Source organism: Anopheles coustani, chromosome 3, assembly GCF_943734705.1.
Source record: "Anopheles coustani chromosome 3, idAnoCousDA_361_x.2, whole genome shotgun sequence".
NCBI lineage: Eukaryota > Metazoa > Arthropoda > Insecta > Diptera > Culicidae > Anopheles > Anopheles coustani.
Window position 1 is genome coordinate 50,871,415 of NC_071288.1, and position 20,010 is coordinate 50,891,424.

At 45.2% G+C, this 20,010-nt stretch overlaps 1 protein-coding gene across 1 annotated transcript in view; it reads left to right on the plus strand.

Annotated features, from left to right (window-relative positions):
- Positions 1 to 1,391: 1,391 nt before the first annotated feature.
- The window catches only part of LOC131262531 (uncharacterized), a 34,466-nt gene continuing 15,847 nt past the window's right edge, over positions 1,392 to 20,010 (plus strand). Inside the window, exon 1 of the mRNA XM_058264567.1 lies at positions 1,392 to 1,737. Within this exon, the coding sequence (XP_058120550.1) occupies positions 1,392 to 1,737 (346 nt within the window). The remainder of the gene's footprint in view (positions 1,738 to 20,010) is intronic.

Below are 20,010 nucleotides of genomic sequence, written 5' to 3' on the forward strand. Positions count from 1 at the left end.
AAGGAACCATTCTGCAATAGGTTATGGGCCCAGAAGAGTAAAAGCAAAAGTCGAAAATGAGTACTGGAAGTTCCGTTGAACAAAACGCTACGGAGGGAAGAGGAGCAGGATTGCCGACGGCTGGCGTAGGACGGCTCAACGGAATCAATCTTCCCATGGTAGAAAGGTTACGTGGACGTGAAAATTACTCAACATGGGCGTTTGCAATGCGGATGATCTTGATCCGCGAAGGAACTTGGAGTGCCGTGGAACCTGATGAAGGCGAAGTAGTGGACAAAGAGACAAAATTGCGTGCATTGGCAACAATCTGTCTGAGTCTGGAGAGTTACAACTACAGTCTGGTTCAGGACGCAACGGATGCAGCTTCAGCATGGAAGAAATTGGCCGCAGCATTTCAAGACACCGGATTGACCAGGAAGATCGGCTTGCTTCGGAAGTTGACGAACATAAGGTTAACCTCTAGCATGAGCGTAGAAGAGTATGTTAACGAGCTGATGTCGACTAGCCACAAGCTTGCTGCGATCGGATTTCAAGTAGACGATTCCTGGATGGTTGCATTGCTTTTAATGGGATTACCGGATCATTACGAACCAATGATCATGGGGCTGGAAGCATCAGGAGCGAAACTTACGTCGGATGCGGTAAAGGCAAAAATTCTGCAGGACGTGAAGTGTGATAGGAATCTTGATGGCAGCATGAATAACGAAGCATTGTACATAAGAAGAGAGTATAAACCAAAGGCGCAGTATAAGAAAAGGAGCGAAAAGACGTGCTATAATTGTAAAAAGCCTGGACATTTTGCAGCCAAGTGTCCAATGTCTGGAGAAAAAGGAAAATCAAGTTCACTATGGAGTTCGTTTGCTAGTGGCGATGCAAACAGTGAATCTTGGTATTTTGATTCCGGAGCAACTTGTCACATGGCAAAACCGAATCAACATTTTAGTGATGAGACAACGTTGCAGCAAGCGATATGGACAGCGAATAATGGCAGCATGATGGCTATAGCACGAGGTACAGTAAAATTAGAAGAGAATAACGCTAACGTATATGAAGTTCTGAAGGTACCTAATTTGGTTACGAATCTATTGTCTGTGAGTGCAATATGTAAAAAAGGGCACACTGTGATTTTTACAGCAGACAAATGTAAGGTTATAGATACAAATGGAAAAGTTATTGTATCTGGGAAAGAAGAAAAAGGCCTTTATAGATTGCTACAACCGAAACAGACCGGAACACCGCATGCTACAGGACAAAGCAAAGAAACTCAGCCAGTTTTGAGACGAAGTAATCGCCAGCGTAATTGTCCAAATAGATACAATGAGTTTGTAAGTTACAACACTATTTCAAACCATCCACCGGAAGAAGATATTCCGCAGAGTTACGATGAAGCTATGAGGAGACCTGATCGTGAAAAATGGATCGAGGCAATGAAGCAGGAGATGGTATCCCTGAATGAGAACCAGACGTGGATGATCACCGATTTACCAAAGGGTCGAAAAACCATTCGAAACAAGTGGGTTTTCTCCATCAAGCGAGGATCTGATGGAAATGTGGACCGGTACAAGGCGAGACTAGTTGTTAAAGGATGTTCGCAGAAACCGGGAATCGACTATGAAGAAGTGTATGCTCCTGTAGTGCGATATTCAACTGTCCGATACCTGATGGCACTTGCTACGAAGTTTGATATGGATGTGGACCAGATGGATGTGGTTACCGCATTTTTGCATGGAGAACTAGGTGATGAGCAAATTTTCATGGAGCAACCCGAGGGGTTTGCAATTCCAAATGGAAAAGTATGTAAACTGAAGAAAGCGTTATACGGTTTGAAGCAATCGAGCCGGGTATGGAATGCAAAGTTGAATGAAGTACTGCTAGAATTTGGCCTACAACGATCGAAAGTTGATACTTGTTTATATTGGAAGATGAATGAAGATAAAATGCTGTTCGTAACAATATATGTTGACGATCTGTTAATTTTCACGAATGATAATCCTTTGAAGAAAAGACTAAAACAATTTCTAATGCAGAAATTCAAAATGAAGGATTTAGGCACAGCATCACATTGTCTTGGCATTCGAATCAAGAGAGATCGAAGTGCAGGAATATTATCACTAGATCAACAGTTATATATCGAAGAGATTGTTAGGCGATTTAGAATGGTCGACGCAAAACCTGCAACAACTCCCATGAATCCTGATCTTAAATTGGAAAAGTCAATGTCACCAAAGAATGACGCTGAAGTTGAGGAAATGAGAAGTGTACCGTTTAAAGAAGCAATTGGATGTTTATCCTTTGTAGCGCAAATAACTCGACCTGGAAGACAACATTGGGAGGCTGTGAAGAATATAATAAGATATCTGAAAGGTACAGCGAGCAGGAAATTGCAGTACAGAAAGGATGAAAGCGGAGAATTGGCAGGATATACCGATGCTGATTGGGGAGGAGATCCTGACAGTCGCAGATCAATGAGTGGATACGTGTTTATGTTGCAAGGTGCAGCAATAGCATGGGGCGTAAAGAAGCAACCAACAGTAGCTCTTTCATCTTGCGAAGCAGAATACATGGCTCTCTCTCGAAGCATTCAAGAGGCAATATGGTGGAAAAACCTTTGTTCGGAATTCAGCGATGTAGGAACAGTTCTGATTTACTGCGACAATCAGTCTGCAATCATCATCGCTAAAAACGGATCGTATAACCCTCGGACGAAGCATATAAGCATACGCTACCATTTTGTGAATGAAAGCTTAGAAAATCAAGTGGTGAAACTCGAATATGTATCGAGTAAATTACAACTGGCCGATGGATTCACTAAGCCTTTGCAACGGATGAACCAGGCTAGGTTTTGTAATAGTATAGGAATCGTGAATTAGGGAGGAGTGTTATAGTAGACATAGGAATAAGTAATTCACGATTACTATGGCAACGATAATACTATATATAAGCAGTGCATCTGCTAATAAAGATTATTCGGTTAAGGAACCATTCTGCAATAAAAAATACCAATTCCGTTGGGCCAATATTTATTTACCGTTTATGGTTCACCTCGGGTCACCATCTAGCGGAACCGGCTGCATGCTATTAGATGTCACGCCAATAACGGCCACAGAGCCGTGCAATTCGAGGTCTGGTCCTTTAATACTGTGTGGATCGCTTCGATGTCGCGCGCGTGCCGTACGCACCATCTAACTCGGGGCAGTTACCTTCAGGCTAATTGGTTCTGCGGTCGGTCTGCTTGAGATCTCTTGATTGAATCCCTCCTCTCCCTTCGGCCACGGGCATTCACATTCCATTCCACCTAGAATCGAAGGGCTCCTTTCGGGTGATTAATGAGATGGAACCGACTGCCCGGTGGAAGATAGGTGGAAGGACCCGTTTAATAACGGTTGATTGCATAGACGGTGAGACGGGCAATTGATCGAATGCTGTGGCCAGCCGACGCCAGTGTGTGTACAGGATGGGAGCAGGATCAAACATTACCTGTAGTATGCGTAAACCACCACCTTATTGCCCGGAAGTGTACAATTTTGCACGCGGTTTGAAAGGAGTTTAATGAGCCAGGAAAACACACTCTACACGAGCCGGTGCAAATCAATTTGCAACCTGTACGTCACGTACGGCTGTTTTAAGAAGTAATTAAGGACGGCTACTCACCGCGGTTGACTTAGCTGATCACAATGATCATCGAAAGCGACATAATAAATTGCACAAGATCGCGATCATTAAGCATCGCCGGTGCTTGTGGGATGTCGAAGGGAACTCGTTTAAACCCGAACGATCGAATCGAACGTTCCGGTACAGCGGACCGTACAATCACACTTCCGAACGGTTAAGGTCAGCGCCGGCTCGGTCGCGCGAGTGGGTAGACTCCATTTCCGACCTCGTGAATCCTTGCGTCTGCGTCTGCGTCCGCGTGGCATCGACGGCTCGTGGCTGAGTGCACCGTTGCGTGTAAAGGGCCGCACGGAATGCGAACCAATAAAGCGCTGATGATCGGGGTAGGGGATCGTGGTGCATTTCGTCGGTGACCTCTTAGCACGCAATTTCAATTGGGAAATGCATTCCAATGCGAATCCGAATGGCGGTACTTCCCGCGGCTAACAGCAACGACAACGGTCACCTGTCACGGTGTCAATTATGTTGTTTATTTTAGTAACAGGTGATCGTTCGGTCAAGTAGGTCAGTTGATCTTAACGACCCAAAAAAGCGTGGGTATTTTCTTATTTTGTTGGGCATAACTCAATCTGGCCCGAGTTGATCTACCTGGTCGAAAAGGTTTTCAGATTGATAGCATTAGAGAGATTTTCGATCAATGACGGTGTTGTCGATGATACAATCGATGGCACTTGGGTTTTTTCACTAATTGTTCCGTACTGCCATTGAAATATTATAACTATATACTTGTACAAACCATCTAGCAGTTGGCGTTCTATTTTGAATTAAATGGACTATGGATTTAAATATAATTAATTTTCGACCTTTTTTCTGTCATTTTCCAATCTAATATATTATCATCTATATAAGTAACTGTTTCAACAAATCCTAAGCCTGTTACATTTAGAAATTTTTTGTGCTATCTTTCGTCATTTAAGTTATATCTAAGCCTTTTATTAGTTCTCTTTCATTTATAAATTCAAATGTCTTTGTAAACAATCTTCTTCTTCTTCTTGGCGTAACGACCTCTTGGTCATGCCTGCCCGTTAAGGGCTTACGAGACTTGTGTCCCTGTTGTACGTGGATAGTCAGTCCTCTCGTACAGGGGAGGGTCCGGTCTCGGTTGGGATTCGAACCCACGCCGTCGAGGTGGTGAGCCCCGATGCTCATGGGCCGATTTTCTAACCGGCGCTACCGCTCGGCTGTCGCGGACCCCCAAACAATGTTATTATTATTTCTTTCTCGAACGGTCGGGCGATCATAAAATGAAAGACATCAATTTCAGCGACGAACCCCAACCGACACCATATTATTTTCAATTTTTAACGAACTTGCTTTGTTAATTTCAATATTAAGTATGAGAATTTACCACTTGAAACATTGATTGATTCCTTTTTAGTTTATTGAAAACTATATAAAATATGTGATTTGCTCAATCTCTAGTTGGGGGAAGATACAGATCAGATTATCGGCCCTATTCCGGGGAACGGTCGTTCCCGGGAAGGGTCGTTCCCGTAGTTTGTTTACGTTTAACTGTCAAATTTATTTAAAAATGTTCGTTTTCTGTTCTACGCCAGAGTTAAACTGTTATACGCGGGAACGGTCGTTCCCGCATTGTATGGGGAAAATTTTTGCTGCTCTTTGAGCATCCGTTCAATCGTCTACCCGGGTAGTTTTGGAGTTTTATTTTCAAATAACTTTTGATTGGATTGTCGTATCGGCATGAAACTTTCAGAATGACTAGAAAAAATAATTTTCTATCGTTTTGCTAAACCAAATTGTTTTTTAAAGGAATTTAAATGATTGTTATTTGCAGTTTTCGGTCGACACCCCTTACTCGTTCAACCGGTCAACCCGTGTAGCCTATAAATTTGTATGGGAGATTCCGTTTTCTACCCTTATTAGACGAGGAATGTATCTGTCATATTTTTCCAGAAGTTATCTGCCAAACGCTCTTGACAGATACATTCCTTCCTCAAAATCGGAATCAGGCATGACCGGTTCCGATTTTCTTTCGAGGGGCATTTATATGTCAAAGTGGCGATTTGTTTACTTTTTGCTTTGTTGTTTGCAACGGATTTTGTTCGTTACTCTAGGATGAACAAAACGCTAAATTCAAACATGAAAATGATCAAATAATTGCAAAACCCATTTTCTGGAACTTTGCGTTATTACACGAGCGGTCACCATTTATATGTCAAACGCCCTGCCAGAACCTACTTTGACAGTAAAAGGATGGAAAAATATGACCGATACATTCCTTGTCTAATAAGGGTATTCCTGTACGTTGAGATGTCGGAGCGATTTGAAATTTTCAGTGATGATACTTGAGGCTATTTTCTAAATGATAAGTGTATGAGTGTTAATTTTCAAAATTCATTACGTATATTTATTTGTGTTTTCTTAAAAATTCACCCTTCACATCTACAACCACCTACCAGTTTAGACCATGCCATGGTATATTATAAATGGAAGTTTGCATTTTGTGCAGTTTAGTTCAGTCCTAGATGCAATTTTTTTTACAATTTTCGGAAAAGCTACATAAAATATTTTAAAACGAATAAACTTTCAGTCATTTCATACTATCGTCGTCTTTTGTTGCACTCTATCTGGGAACAGCACTTTGTCCGATACTTTACTCTTTTTTCGTCTGCAATGTCTGTTTGGTGTAATCCATTCTTTGTATTGAGTTTTTTCATTACTCTCACCATTTAAATTTACATGTATTTGGTACAATTGTTTGCCTTAGGGACTATACAATACAAAACTTAAAACTAGCTTAAATAGGGTGAAGGACTCTGGGAGAGGATACAGGAACGGAATTGGGAGATGGTGATATTGAAGTCAAAAAGACCGCTCACTGAATTGAAGGTCGATAGCGACCGAAGCAACGGATCGTTCTGGCCAGAACTTGTCCGGCAAGTGGGAAGCAGGAAAGGAGGGTTATCATCTATCACGAAGATGACGCGAAGGGATGTAGCAGGGTAAGGAAGATAGAAGGAGAGGGGCATCAAGGTCATGGAGGAGGAGGTTCGCGATGAACAAGGATTGGGTGGCCGCATGTTTTTGCTGAAAGTCCGAGCAAATGCGACGCGACGGGTTGTGGGGAATAGGAAATGCAGAGTCGTTGACAAAACGTCTCGTAGCGAGGCGAGTAAACTTGCGCTGCACACTTTCAAGTCTGTTCATTGATGTAACCCCCGCAGGGGACCACACAACACAGGAGTATTTCAATATTGGGCGGACCCAACAGCAGTTCAGCGCCCTCAAACAAAAAGGGCTGCTGACATGCGCGTTATAAGGCCAAGTGTCCTGATCGCTCTATCCACTATTGAATTGATATGGTCAAAGAAAGTGAGCCGGTTATCCAGCCACACCCCAAGATCCTTCACCACAGATACCCTTATAAGTGGATTCCCACAAAGGATTCCCACAAAGTAATCGAAACAGATCGGATCATGAATGCGTCCGAACGATACATTTTTGTGGACAGAGCACTAGGCCGTTTACGGAGCACCAAGCAGAAAAGTCATTGAGGGATCTTTGGAGAGAATGGCAGCCAAGGCCTGGAAGGACACCCTCGCAGTCGTTGAAGAAGATGGAAAATAGGAGAGGACTCAGGACGCTCCCCTGAAGGACGTAAAGAGAAATGATTCGGCACTCTCACCCTAAAGGAGCGACCAAAGAGGAAGGATTGAAACCGCGATAGCAGGTAGAGGTGGTAGAAGGCTACAGCCTAGCCATACAGCCTGGCCATATAATAAAGCTCATAGCCGTGCATGCTAGAAGGGGAAGAGGCAGTTACTGACCCAGAGGATAAAGAAGGGGGGATTAGAGGGTTATCTCAGCGGGAGTTTACGTGGCTCTAGAACGTCCGGTGATTGGTCGTGAAACGAGCTTGCAACCCGTAGCGGATGTGGTTGTAAGACTGGTAAACAGACGCGTCATAATTAACACGTTAAGCGCTATGCGCAAATTGCATTTCCGTTCTGCCAGCAAGTCGTAGAAACGCCGACCTAACTTACGGGTCTGTCCGAGCATACTGACTCCGGGAAAGGACACTGTTGGCCCCACAGGACCGACGTAGCGCTTAACGTGTTAAAAACATCACGATGGAACGGGGTATGATGAGCGTAGTCTTTGGCACATAACTTGGTTTTAGATGTGAAAGGTGAAAGTTTTTGGAACCGCAAATAAATATACGTAATAAATTTTTAAATTAATGACTAACGCACTATATTTTGAAAAAAATCCCCAAGAATCTTCACTTAAAGTTTCAAATCGCTCCGACATCTCAATAAAAAGGTCTTTTGTCTGAGGTACAGGAACACGGAATCTCTGGGAAGACCGGTTGAACGTTTACGTAGGTAACACGTGAAGGTTAACCAAAGCTTTTGGTGGTACATATTTAATTTTATCATGTTTCAGCGTCATTTATGATGGGAAAATGAATAAAATTCATGTTTTGAGCAATTGTAACTACACAAATCACATTACAACGTAAACAAACTATAGTAAACAAACGAGACGATTGATTTCGGCTGTAAAAATACCGCCTACTATAACGCCTTCTGTTATACTGTCAAAATCGTCGGGAACGACCCTTCCCGGGAACGACCGTTCCCCGGAATAGGGCCGTATAATTGTATTCATTTTTAAGTCTTATTTAATATTTGTATCACTCTTATATTTCTACATATTGTATTTTCATCCCCAAAATATGTAATGAAAATAAATCCTATCCATTTTTCAGACCATCGTGGATTTTTAAAATACAATTTAAAGTGTCATCCTTCAGTCATTTGAGACTAGCGTACTCTAGGAGAAGGCTTGCTTCAAATGTTTATGATCGGAAAACTCCATCAACCGTCGTGTGCCCGTAAAGACTTGACCTTAACTACTCGGATCAAATCGTGGTGAAGTGCAGCGCGCTAACATTGATAGCAATTTATCACCCTTTAGCAACCATCCTGCGGACCGTGGCTAAAGGAAAGCCGACCTGCGTTGTGAAACCGAGCTGTTCCTCGAACCAGCTGCAACGGCCGAGTGCATGCTCGTTCTCAGAGATCGGACGAATGCCAGAATTTCAAGTGCAATGTCAGCACCACTCGGTGGACCTCGATTGGCTCGGTGAGTCAGGGCGGTGTGATCGACCAGCTGCTAGCTCCTGCACCGTTTTCAGAACTTATCTCGACCACCGTAGGCGAGAGACCGTGGTGGTAAAAGGAGTTCGTCCTTGTGCAATCGCTCCCTTCCCACTCCCAAGGGCTTCCGTCGAGAGCGATCGCGGCGCGACTCTTTTCCTTTCGCCCAAGACTCGTCGCGTTGCATCGCGTGCTCGAGGGGACCGTCGGCGGAATGGCATTCATCGGCAATCGGATGAATCTCGGCCGTTCGATCGCGTTTCGGATCGATCAGAACAGAATCGCGGAATGGAGACGGAGAAGGGACCTTCCACTTGACCGACTGACAATCGGTGGCAATTAAGGCACACAATATACGTTGCACCTTGAAAGTTACGGCTCTTGCCGTCATCGGTCCGATGTCGGGCCAAATTAAAGGGAGTTCAATGGACGTGGCGTCGGCCCTGGGATGGTTTCCGCAAAAATGAGATGGTGAAATAGTGACCCCACACACACGCACACATACACACTCTCAGTGGTCAGTGTTGCAGACGTGACGCTACTCTCGTGCGGTGGAAAACTCGTGCTCGTCTGCAAGGATCGGAACTAGAATCCTCGGTAGCCTCCACGTGGCGGGCAAGGCTCTCCAGTCCGTGGCTAACCTAATGAGATGCACTTGAATTCGGTCATTGTCTGGCCAGCCAGCCAGCCAGCCACCTCGTGGCTGTGTGGGTACGTGACCGGTCGGCAGTATGTTAGTGTGCCGGTGCTTCGATGGCCGGTTGAGGGTTTTTTTGTTCCGCCCTCCAGCCCGGTGGAGAAGGCCTCGCCAGATGGTGACGCTACTTCCGAGTTATAGCCCACGTTGTGAAATCCACCGGTCGGAGCTCGGCTGGGGCTGCTTAACCCTGGTGGCCTCGCGTGCACGACGAACGAATAGCGTGTGAGGCGGCCCGACTGTGGCGAACCGGCAACCGAACGGATCGTGCCGCTCGGCGAAAGATAACAATCACAACCCCTGAAAGAGAAGGCGCATAAGCCCACTCTAACGGGGGCCGGCGGTAAGCTATGGGAAAACGCTACACCCTAAGTCGGGGCTTGTACGCTCGCGCATAGGAAAAGCGCGTTTTCCGATGCACCTTCCCCGATCGGCCGCTTAGTGTATCTTACGTGCGCGACTAAGATAGCCATCTGGCCGCCATCTTGGTTGATTTGGATGCGGTTTGTTTTATGAGCAAATGATTGACGGCGGATGATGGACTTTTGCGTTAAACGGTCCGCGCCGCGAGAAGACCCGCGAGCTCTGGCGAGCCCATCCGAAGCCGGTGGGGATAACAACTGTAGCAGATGCAGAGGAATAGTGGCGGGCCGAGGGCGAAGGTCGGGAAAATAGTACAGCGTGCCACACGGCTGCTAATGAATGAATATTTGAATAGTAGAGTAGCGACCAAGAGGCAATCATTAGTAAACAAGCAGATAAATCTGAGCCTTACGTAATGGGTTTCAAGCAGGCCTGTGTTACTACCGAATAATAAGTGCAACGGTGCGGTTTCCAGGTGAGGTCACACTTTATTGGTCATTATCATTCGGGGAAGGTTTTTTGTTTCCTCTCAGTCTGGGCCAGGAAAAATTGTTCAATGATTTCGTTTCAGAACCATGAAGCAGTTTTGGATTTTAAAATATGAAGAACATTCGAAGCGAGGTGCCGTTTTAAATGTGTGATTATTTGCGTAACAAATTTCAAATTGCTTTTACGAGCGTATCATACCATGTTTGGCCCTGAATGACGCAAGCAAACTTAAAAAAATAAAATCTACCGTTTCAATCGTTTTATGATTCGAGAACCATGTACACTTCAGGTGTACATGACGGCCAAGTAATCGTTAAATGATGCATATATTACATATCGATCTGGTATGACGTGTGGCAATAGAGTCTCTTGCGTCGGAAACTGCATCGATAATGTTAATTTAATATTTTAGCAAACTTCTGCATACAAACGGGGACTGGTACTCCGTACTAATTATTTCATTTAAAAAAAACAAGCTTTAACATTAAGTGTAAAATAAAAAAATATATAATCAAGGCGATGTATTACCAACAGTAAGTTCGTAAGTTAAGTTAGTTTTAATATTTTATATTTTGTTCAATAAATTAAATTCCCAATTTATATAAAAACTATTTCAATTTAGAAATGAGACGCAGATGATGCTTCCGCGAATTAGTTTTCTAAAAATATGTTACCACTTTATTGTTACCATCGGATAAACTACAATTTTTTTAATACAATAATTATTATTTATAGGTAAACATATACAATTACAATACAATATTTTGACATTTTATGAAAGTTTGTCGAACACAGTTTTTTAGTTTATTGATTATTACTATTTTTTTTTAACTGACTACGAAGCTTGAATGGCTTCTTTTCAAATGGACATCAAACCTGTGCTGCATTCATTAAATTAAAATTAAGTTTAACAACGAGTGCCTAAAACAGTAAATTTAAAAGATAAGTAAAACTGATGGCGGCATTTAAATGGAATATACATAAAATCAACAAGACGATCTATTATTCTTTCTAATTGTGTTTATGTCTAAAAAACATAAAATGTTAAAATGATTAAAATGATCAAAAACTAATTCCGGAAATGAATAATTTATTTTGTGTAAGAAATATGTAGTCAACACTCTCTAAAACAAGATTTATAAATCAATTATTCGATAACGGTATGGATCGATGATATCTTCAATTTATCGCACGGGACACATAAACGTCAGATTGATCTTTATTGGTTTCCAGTCGAGACATGAGCACACACAAAAACTAAACCCCCAACGGTGGAAGTTTAACTAACGGTTCGTATTAATGGAAGCTAACAAATTATCGGTCGTTTAAAAACAATTCCGCCATCATGAACGGCACCTCCGGCTTGCAGCGCATCCGCAGCCGAAGGTCGCAAAGTTCCGTAGGCTAAGAAAAAAACCAGTTGCCAAAAAATGTCACCGGCCATTGTACGCATCGGTTTTGGTGGCTTAATTTGGCACTGTATTCTGTTTGCTCTTTATGTGTTGTCGGAAGGTTTGGTTTGCCTTCTGGTAGCTCGTCTGTTTCCGCTTCGTACGCTTCTGCCCGCCGCGCATGATCGACACCGTGCTCTCGTGATCGGTGGCCGGAGGGATACCGGCAGAAAATACCGGTAACACGCCGATCACAGACCACCGGCAGCCAGTGCCCCTTCTCCTGTCCTCCACCCTTCCACCCGGGGACGGCAGAGCAGAGTTCGACGTTCAAGTTCAAGATCGGTCAACCGGACCGAAGCGCGGTAGGACCCGTCGGCTGCGGCTGACCGGCTGTTGGTCGAATTTACGTTCACCTCTGCACCTGAACCGAATGGGAAGGGATCGTGAGAGTGTGTGACTGCGAGAGGACGAGGAGGGAGGGGAGGGAGGGAGTCGTATCGCGAACTTGACGCGAGAACGATGAACGAGCGGTCACCCGTAACCGTAAAACCTGTTACCCGCCATCGGACCCGATTTAGGGCCGTTTTGTGCCTCGCTTTTTTACCTTCCAGTTGTTGCGCCAGTTCGTTAGCAGTGACGCATGAGTATATGGGAGGTGATTTGTTTATTAGAAGACTCACCCCACCTCCCCCTCCTCTTCCTGGGCAAACGTGTGAGTTCATCGAAAGCGCGCAGATCAACGCCCTCAAGGACGGTGGAAGACGTCAGCTCCAAAGAAGCGGGTTTGCCGGGCGCAAGGATATCCACTAGGTTTTGCGTCGAAGAGAAGGGCTTCCAGGCAGCTTCCTGTTGTGTGAACCCTCGGGCGGTTCCGAAAATCGCACATCCTGGCAGGAAGGACAGTTGCTTCGTGGCCACACGAAGCATTGGTTCCTTGTTCCGCCCGCTCGTCACGCGAGACCGCGGGTGTCTTTCAGGATCAAGGTAACACTACTGGCCTGGTACGGTTTGCGAATATTTTTGCTCTCCACCACCGATCACCACCACAGGATTGGTCGCGATCGGTGACAGCTGGGGTGATTGCCAGGTTTCTTCGGGCAGCGATGGCAGACCGGCAAAGTTTATGGACTGAAACGGCTTCCGAACCGCAAACCCCCTCTCCGGTGGCGTTAAGTGGGAGGGTTTGATAAATGTTCGCACTGACGTTTTGGGTGACTGACTGAGGTAGGACTTTGCGCCATGCCAGGTGTGGAGGATTAGCGTAGGCAGACCTCGACCGAGCAATGTCCTTTGCGGCACCAGGAACAACCGCGCTTTGAAATGAGATGGAGGTTGGGTTCAGCACTGGTGAACCGGTTGCGGACGGAAGCGGCCACTTGATGTTACACGTTGTTGAAAATTTCGGAAAAAGGAAACGACCGACGATTAAAAGTCGATATACTTACAAGGAAGGTGACCTGGGTGAAACAGTTCCGTGGGTGTTGACATGGGTTTTTTCGAGTCGTTTGATAAAATAAATATGAAAAGAAAATAAAACCAACATAATACGAGCCCCCGCACCGTGGAATGCCATTCTGTGTGTTGTGTCATTTTGTAGCCGGTGAGATTAATTGGAAAATAAATGAGAAGATTATTGACCAGAGAAACATTGATTAATGAAATCATACCAGTTTTGTGTGGTTTGCATGATAGCCAATTAGTTTGAAACAAAATATGAATTGTTTTATTTATTTTGAAACAAAATTGCACCATCGTTTGCAATACTTTTTGTCATCATTATTATGTAGATGTTACGAATTTGAGCTACACAGACTCGCCTGTAAACCTTTTTTTCTGATTATATGCGTTCTAAGTAGAGATGTTAGCGAGGTAAATACGCTCACAACCTAGACTATTTACATCGTGTTCGTGGGGTATGTTGACCCTGTAATGAACTCATTTGTTTGTGAGCGGCTGCGTGGTTTGTTCCTTGTTGATAACACAATGTTGTTGGCTATTTTGTTCTAGCACGATCTAGGTTTTTTAAAGTGTCTTGGAAGGTTAAAGCTTTACCATTCTTGTTTTTTTTCTTTTTTTTACAGAATGTGTCAATAGAGTTGTACTTCTGTACAAGGACATTCTTTTCAAGTTTGTTTTTTTTGTACAACCTAACAACAGTATCCTAACAACAGTATGCTCGTAGATAAAACGAAGAAAATAAAAGACGTTCACCACACGAACCAGGAAAAGTTGAACTTGGATGGCTGAGTATCCTTGATCTTTCAGGACGTGTCGAGATTCTCTTTTAATGTCAAACCTATTCGGATTTCCTTACGGGTTTTTAGAAAATAGCATAGCTAAACTTTATTCTGCTTCCAATATTGAACGTTTCACGAGAACCTAGGAATCTTTAATTCTACTGAATTTATTATGTTTAGTGAAATGCAGTTCGTGAATAGGATGAACATGTTGTGGCAAATATAAATATTACAAAAAGGAAGTTTTAATTTTTTTTTTAAATTTATTTCTTGAATTAGTAAAATAGTTTAACTCCTTCCAACACAGCCACAGTACTGCACGCACCATTTGAAATATAATTCGAGAACAAGGAAAGTCATTCTGATGCTCTTTAGATAGAAATGAATAGAAGGTATAACTAACTAGGAATATTTTGAGTTTTGTAACCAAATTAAGTATTTTTCAAATAATGTGAGTATTTTAATTTGCTTGAAAATAAAGTTTCAAAGAAATCGATAAATGGATACAAATCAGTCATTTTGGGTGTTATAAATATATAAATTGAATGTGTGGTCTCATATGATTCCATAGGATCGCGATAAATAAGTTTCATATAATACACTAAACATTTTCATTATTTGTTTCCGATTTGTGATATGTGTAACAAAAATATTTAAATCGTTTCTTATTTAGAGTATACTTCGGAATCATTTTATCCGTTCTTCTTCTTCTTCTTCTTCTTCTTGGCGTAACGACCTCTTGGTCATGCCTGCCCGTTAACGGCTTACGAGACTTATTTTTCCCTGTTGTACGTGGATAGTCAATCACTCTTGTGCAGGGGAGGGCACGGTCTCGGTTGGGATTCGAACTCACGACGTCGAGGTGGTGAGCCCCGGCCGCTCATGGGCCGATTTTCTAACCGATTTCTAATCGATTTTATCCGTTAGCAGCCATATTATTGAATCAATGTACGAATATGATCATCTCACTGCTTCAAGTAAACTTGACCCGTCTAATTGGACGGGGTTTCCATAGCTCCGTAAAATTCCCACGGGCCAGGGCACCTCAGGGCGCTTCGGAAGAGCGCTACAAGATGGGATGACCTAACGGAACACGGATCTCCTCCCGAGGCTACGTTCTTAGAATGGGGTTCTAAACGCTTCCGCTCCAGGGGAACCTCCACTGGCCGCTAATTACCGATGAGAAATGATCGCCCCGACACGAAACGCGCGCCAATCGATACCCTACGCCCTTCCTCCCAATCCGATTGGTTCGCCGAACAGACGGATCGGACGGAACGGGCACGTTCTAATGTGTTTAGTGCCGTTTTCAAGGTCACACCGCGCTCGATCTGGCACGCTCTCATCCCCATTACGCTTCGCTGGAGCTGGCCCGACCCAGCGACCATTCCTTCATCTTGTTCAGAAGTCGAGTCTAGGGGAGGAAATTAAAAAAAAAACCAACCCCCCGAATGGTTCCGGGCAAGTCCGGGTTCTGGACCGTCGTAAGCCACACTTAGTTGGAGAACGATTTCAAGGCAGCCCGCAGAAGAACAAGAAGTCACGTAGGCCACCCGGACCGGAGCGCTCGATGGCGCAAATCCACCCCCCAGCGGATCGGATGGGGTGGTAGTTTTCCTGCCTCTCTCTCTCTCTCTCGCTCTTTATCTCTTCGTAGCTTTGCTCTCCATGAGTGCGCGCATTTCCTGATTTTTCGCATATTCGATCACGATTTCTCTCTTCCTCTCTCTTGTCCTGGTGAACGCTGGTTTGCAAGTTGCTCTTCTGAGATGATCCTCGAATTGTTTGCAGAATTAACAGTTTTTCCTACTCCATCCGTTGCATTCACTTGCATTTCCATGCCGTCCCATTCGCTCGCAATGTCTATTCGAATGCTGCTCGAACAACTGCTCGAAAGCGGCCCCGGTTCAGGCCCCTCTCTCTATCGCTTCTCTCTCCCCTTCTTGGACTTTGGCTGCTCATCGCGGAACCGCGCAAAGCACCCGCCGAGAGCGCGCGGAGTTGGCCGTTACCGCGAAGGCGCGCAAAGCTCCCAGATTTTCAAACTGCGCTTGTTTATTTTTTCTTGCCACGCACGTGTATGTGTGCTTTTTTCGACTGTGTGTGGAAACGGTGCTAAGGGGGGCGCCAGTACTTAGTGGTCGAATGTATAAAATCACTTCGCGCTCGCTACCACCGAATCATTCGACGCTCAGTGCTTCAGCAGCCAGGATCATATCGTCCTAGTCCAATCCCCTCTCGGTTGTGGTACAGTACAACATTTCCCCCCAGCCCCACTCCTTTTCCAACCTTCATCCCGCGTGGATCCTGGGACCAGCAGTGCAGGATAACTGTGATAAAACAGCAGTCCGGAAATCCGTAGGATTCGAGCACCCGTTCCAGAGCCGTTTCGTTCGTGTAGAAAGAAACTAACAAACCCGCTCGTGCAGCAATGAATCTAGTAAGTTTTTTGCATCCTACAAATTCCTGCGTGCACCATCGAAGTGACGACGATCGACCGGAAGCAGTTAGTTGAAGTAGTTTAAATGGTTGGCATTTTCCAACCCGAGTGAAGGATCAGCCAGTGAACGTGTGACTCGTTGGTGTGTTGAACTTTCGTTTCGTCGTGCTATGGAACTGATCGTGTGTATGTGTGTGTGTGAGTGTGTTTGTATGTGTGAGGAATTGGCAAACCGTCGAGCCGGGAAACAATATCATCTCATTTGCTTCCCCGTGCTGAATCGTTTCCCCCTCGAAGTGGAACAGCGCCCTGTACGTTTTCCGGCATAAATGGAACAAGCAAGAGGAGAAAAGGGGAAGAAGATGCTAAAAAAAAAGTGATAAGCTACGGAAAGTACCGAAAACGAAGCCGGTCCAAGCGCTAACCCGTCTTCAGGCGGGCGGTTTTGGATGTGTTTATTTTTTTCCTCTTCTCTTCGAATTTGATGTTGGCTCGTTGTTTTCCTCTATTTGTTCATTGCCATCGGAGGTAGTTTAGGAGAAAGAAAATGTTTCTCCCGGCTGCCTCCACGCAATATGGGGAGCTTTTCCTGCCGCAAAGTGTGCGTGCCAGTACTGTTTTCTTTTTCCCCCGCCAACATGCGTGAACACTGTTTGCGTGTGCGTTTGACGAACTTCGCCGAAAAACAAACATTGCAGGCGTGTAATTTTATTTCTAGCCTTTATTTTCGGCGTGGCACGAAAAAGGATGGATGCTCCCATCGCCCAGCGGTGTAGTGGAATGCCGGAAAGGGGCACACTTTTCCAACCCTCCCGTCTGGTTCCCCTCAGGAAACCAAAAAAGATAAAAATAACGCACATGAAGATGCCTTCTCCCCTCCCCGGAACCCTTTGCCTGCGCGAAACGTGATAATCATAATCGAGCTTGAGAAGTGGCGCCCATTAGCCTCCATCATTACCCTCCGGTTCGGGCGAATGTGCGAACGGAAGAAATTGAATGATTGAGCCGGAGTCGGACCGATCGATTAGTGGCCTCTTCCGGGCTGCCACTGCTCCCCACTCGAGACGGCTGACCTCTGCGATCCATGCAAAAGAGGCAAACGATCGTTGAAATTCATTAGCGAGCAGGGTTTTTCCACCGACCTGCGAAAATTGGCCCTCCCCCTCCTGTTGCGAGTCGCCTGTGATTCACCGTGCTACGATCGATTCGAAATGCCATAGAATACAATGGCGTAATTCTTGAACCGGTAGCCTTTCAAGACGAAGAACAAAAACTCTCGAACAAGGATTCTGAATACCCGAAGGTTTCGGTTTCAAGGTTGGCCATATCTTTCGACAACTCCAAATTGGTGCTGTTTGTTTGGCCCACTCCGCCTTTATTTAGCCACTTTTTGAAAGTACATGCGCTAAGAAAAACTCCTCCATCGCGCACAACCGGGAACTGGATAGACAGGACAGGTTTCGTTGCTATCGAGTTGTGGAACGAAATTGAAAGCAGAGGCCAGCCAGCCATAATTTGATGAGCTCGTTGACCATCGGGTGGCGTTGTAAAATTATGTCGTTGTAGACCTCGGCAGCATTGCTCGGAAAGTCAGGGAGAAAAACAAAGGGGAACAAAAGCCATCGGAAGATTAAATTGAGTCATTTTGCAACGCCCTAATTGTGCAATTATGTTTTTAGTTGCACGTTTATCATCAAACGTTTGCGCCCAGCGTGGCGAAAGAAAGTGAATTCATTCGAGCTGGTCCGTTTTATTTTCCCTATTCGTGCGTGTGTGACCTCATTCGGTATTGCACTGTTTGGCGCAAGCTTCTTAATTCCCTTTCGATCGTTAATCATTTTGAAAGGGAAAACACCCATTCCCGGGCGCTCCTAATGTTGAGGAGGCTGCTAATCTCCTATTAGAAATTTATTTGATTATTTCTTATCGTTCGATGGCGCCCCTAATTTACGATCCCCTGTGTAGCTTCCACATTATGTTTTGATAAATTTATTGAAATCCGGACCCATATATCACCGTGGGGGCTGTGTTGGAGCGCACGTTCGATCTTGTGAACGATGGCTTCCCCGGGTGAGGTGATATGATTAATGGGACAGCCTTATTAGCATGAACGCACCAAGAGAGAAAACCCTATCGCCCAAGCGGAAGCGCGAAAGAAACATCGTAAATAGGGTTTATCGTTCCCTTCCGATGTTGCGATTGTGTCCACATAATTCGATCGCGCTTTCCAATCGCGAGCTCGTGGGAAATGCTTCCGAATGCCACCGTAAGGTTGGGTGAGGTAAACGATTAAGGGAAAAATGCACTCTTTCTTATCTCATGCTTTGTAGGGAAATGTAGCCCTCAGATGTAGCCGTAGATGTCGGCGGTGGTAGTGGACTCATGAAGTCGCTGGACAATTTGTAAACGCTATTCGCATGTGCACGTGCACGCGCGTGGACTTGAATTTTCCATTAATTTGTTGCCCGTCACTATCGCTATCGCTGGTGTTTCGCGTGCAATGAGCGATCGTATGTAAGGCTGGACCGGTTTTGAACCGCGTGGTGTGGAAGAAACAGCTGCGCCGGGAAGAAGTAAGCGATGTGGAGGAATGCTAAGAGATTTCCCTTTTTTCGAAGCGAAAAGCGGCTCCAGTGTTCGACGGTTGAACAAGCGAAAGGAAGGGAGGGGGCATGAACCACGGTGTTTTTGACCTTTCCTAGGCGCCAGCCACTGGTTTCCGAAGGGTGAACCGTGTTTTAGTGTGTGTGTGTGGGTGGAAATGGAGGAAGCAAGAATAACATGCAATAAAATAAAACTTAACAATGAAGGAAAAAAATCGAGAGTGAGTCCGTTAATTGTCATTACGGAATCGCTGAGCCGTATGTTCCTCCCCACCCACAGACCCTCCCCCAGCGCAGCCTTAAAGTGTCCGTTTGACCTTCAGCTCGGAGTCGGCGCGATTCGGTGCGTGCCATTCCGTTCGTCACATTCCGACCAAGTTCACAATGGAGGTCGACCGCACGGAGCCGCGCTGCTCGCCGAGAGCCGGGGCCACTCTCCGCGCCGAAGGTATCTCCTAATTAAAGCACATTAACCACACGGACGGGCCGAAAACTTCGCAGCCGGTCGGCAATCGGAGGAAAAACCGCAAACCGGCGATGGCCGATCTTGGCGCGCGCCCCAGGAAGCCATAGACCGTCCTATGCCCGGTGCGTCGTCATTGACATTGATTTTATGATTAGACGGTTGCGCGCGTACCGGGTGTTTATGAGAGGTGCCCGGGTGAGTGTGTTACACGAAGCGGGGGTTAATGAAAAAAAAAGAATGCCACACCACGCCGACGACGGACGTCACCGGCTCGAATTCGTTACATCGCTCGATGATGAACCTCGGAGAAGACGGTACACATGGCCGACGAATCCGAAGGGCATCCAAGATCGAATCCGATCGGGGTGTAAACGGCGTGACGGTGAAGATTGTAGGGTTTTCCTTCAACGCTGGGCCACGGTGACACGGTTGAGAGCTGGGTCAATAGAACGGAAGCTTAGCTAGGGGAGCTGCAATTAACGTGTTGGACGGAAGCGAGGAGGGTGAGACGAGCGGGATTTGAATG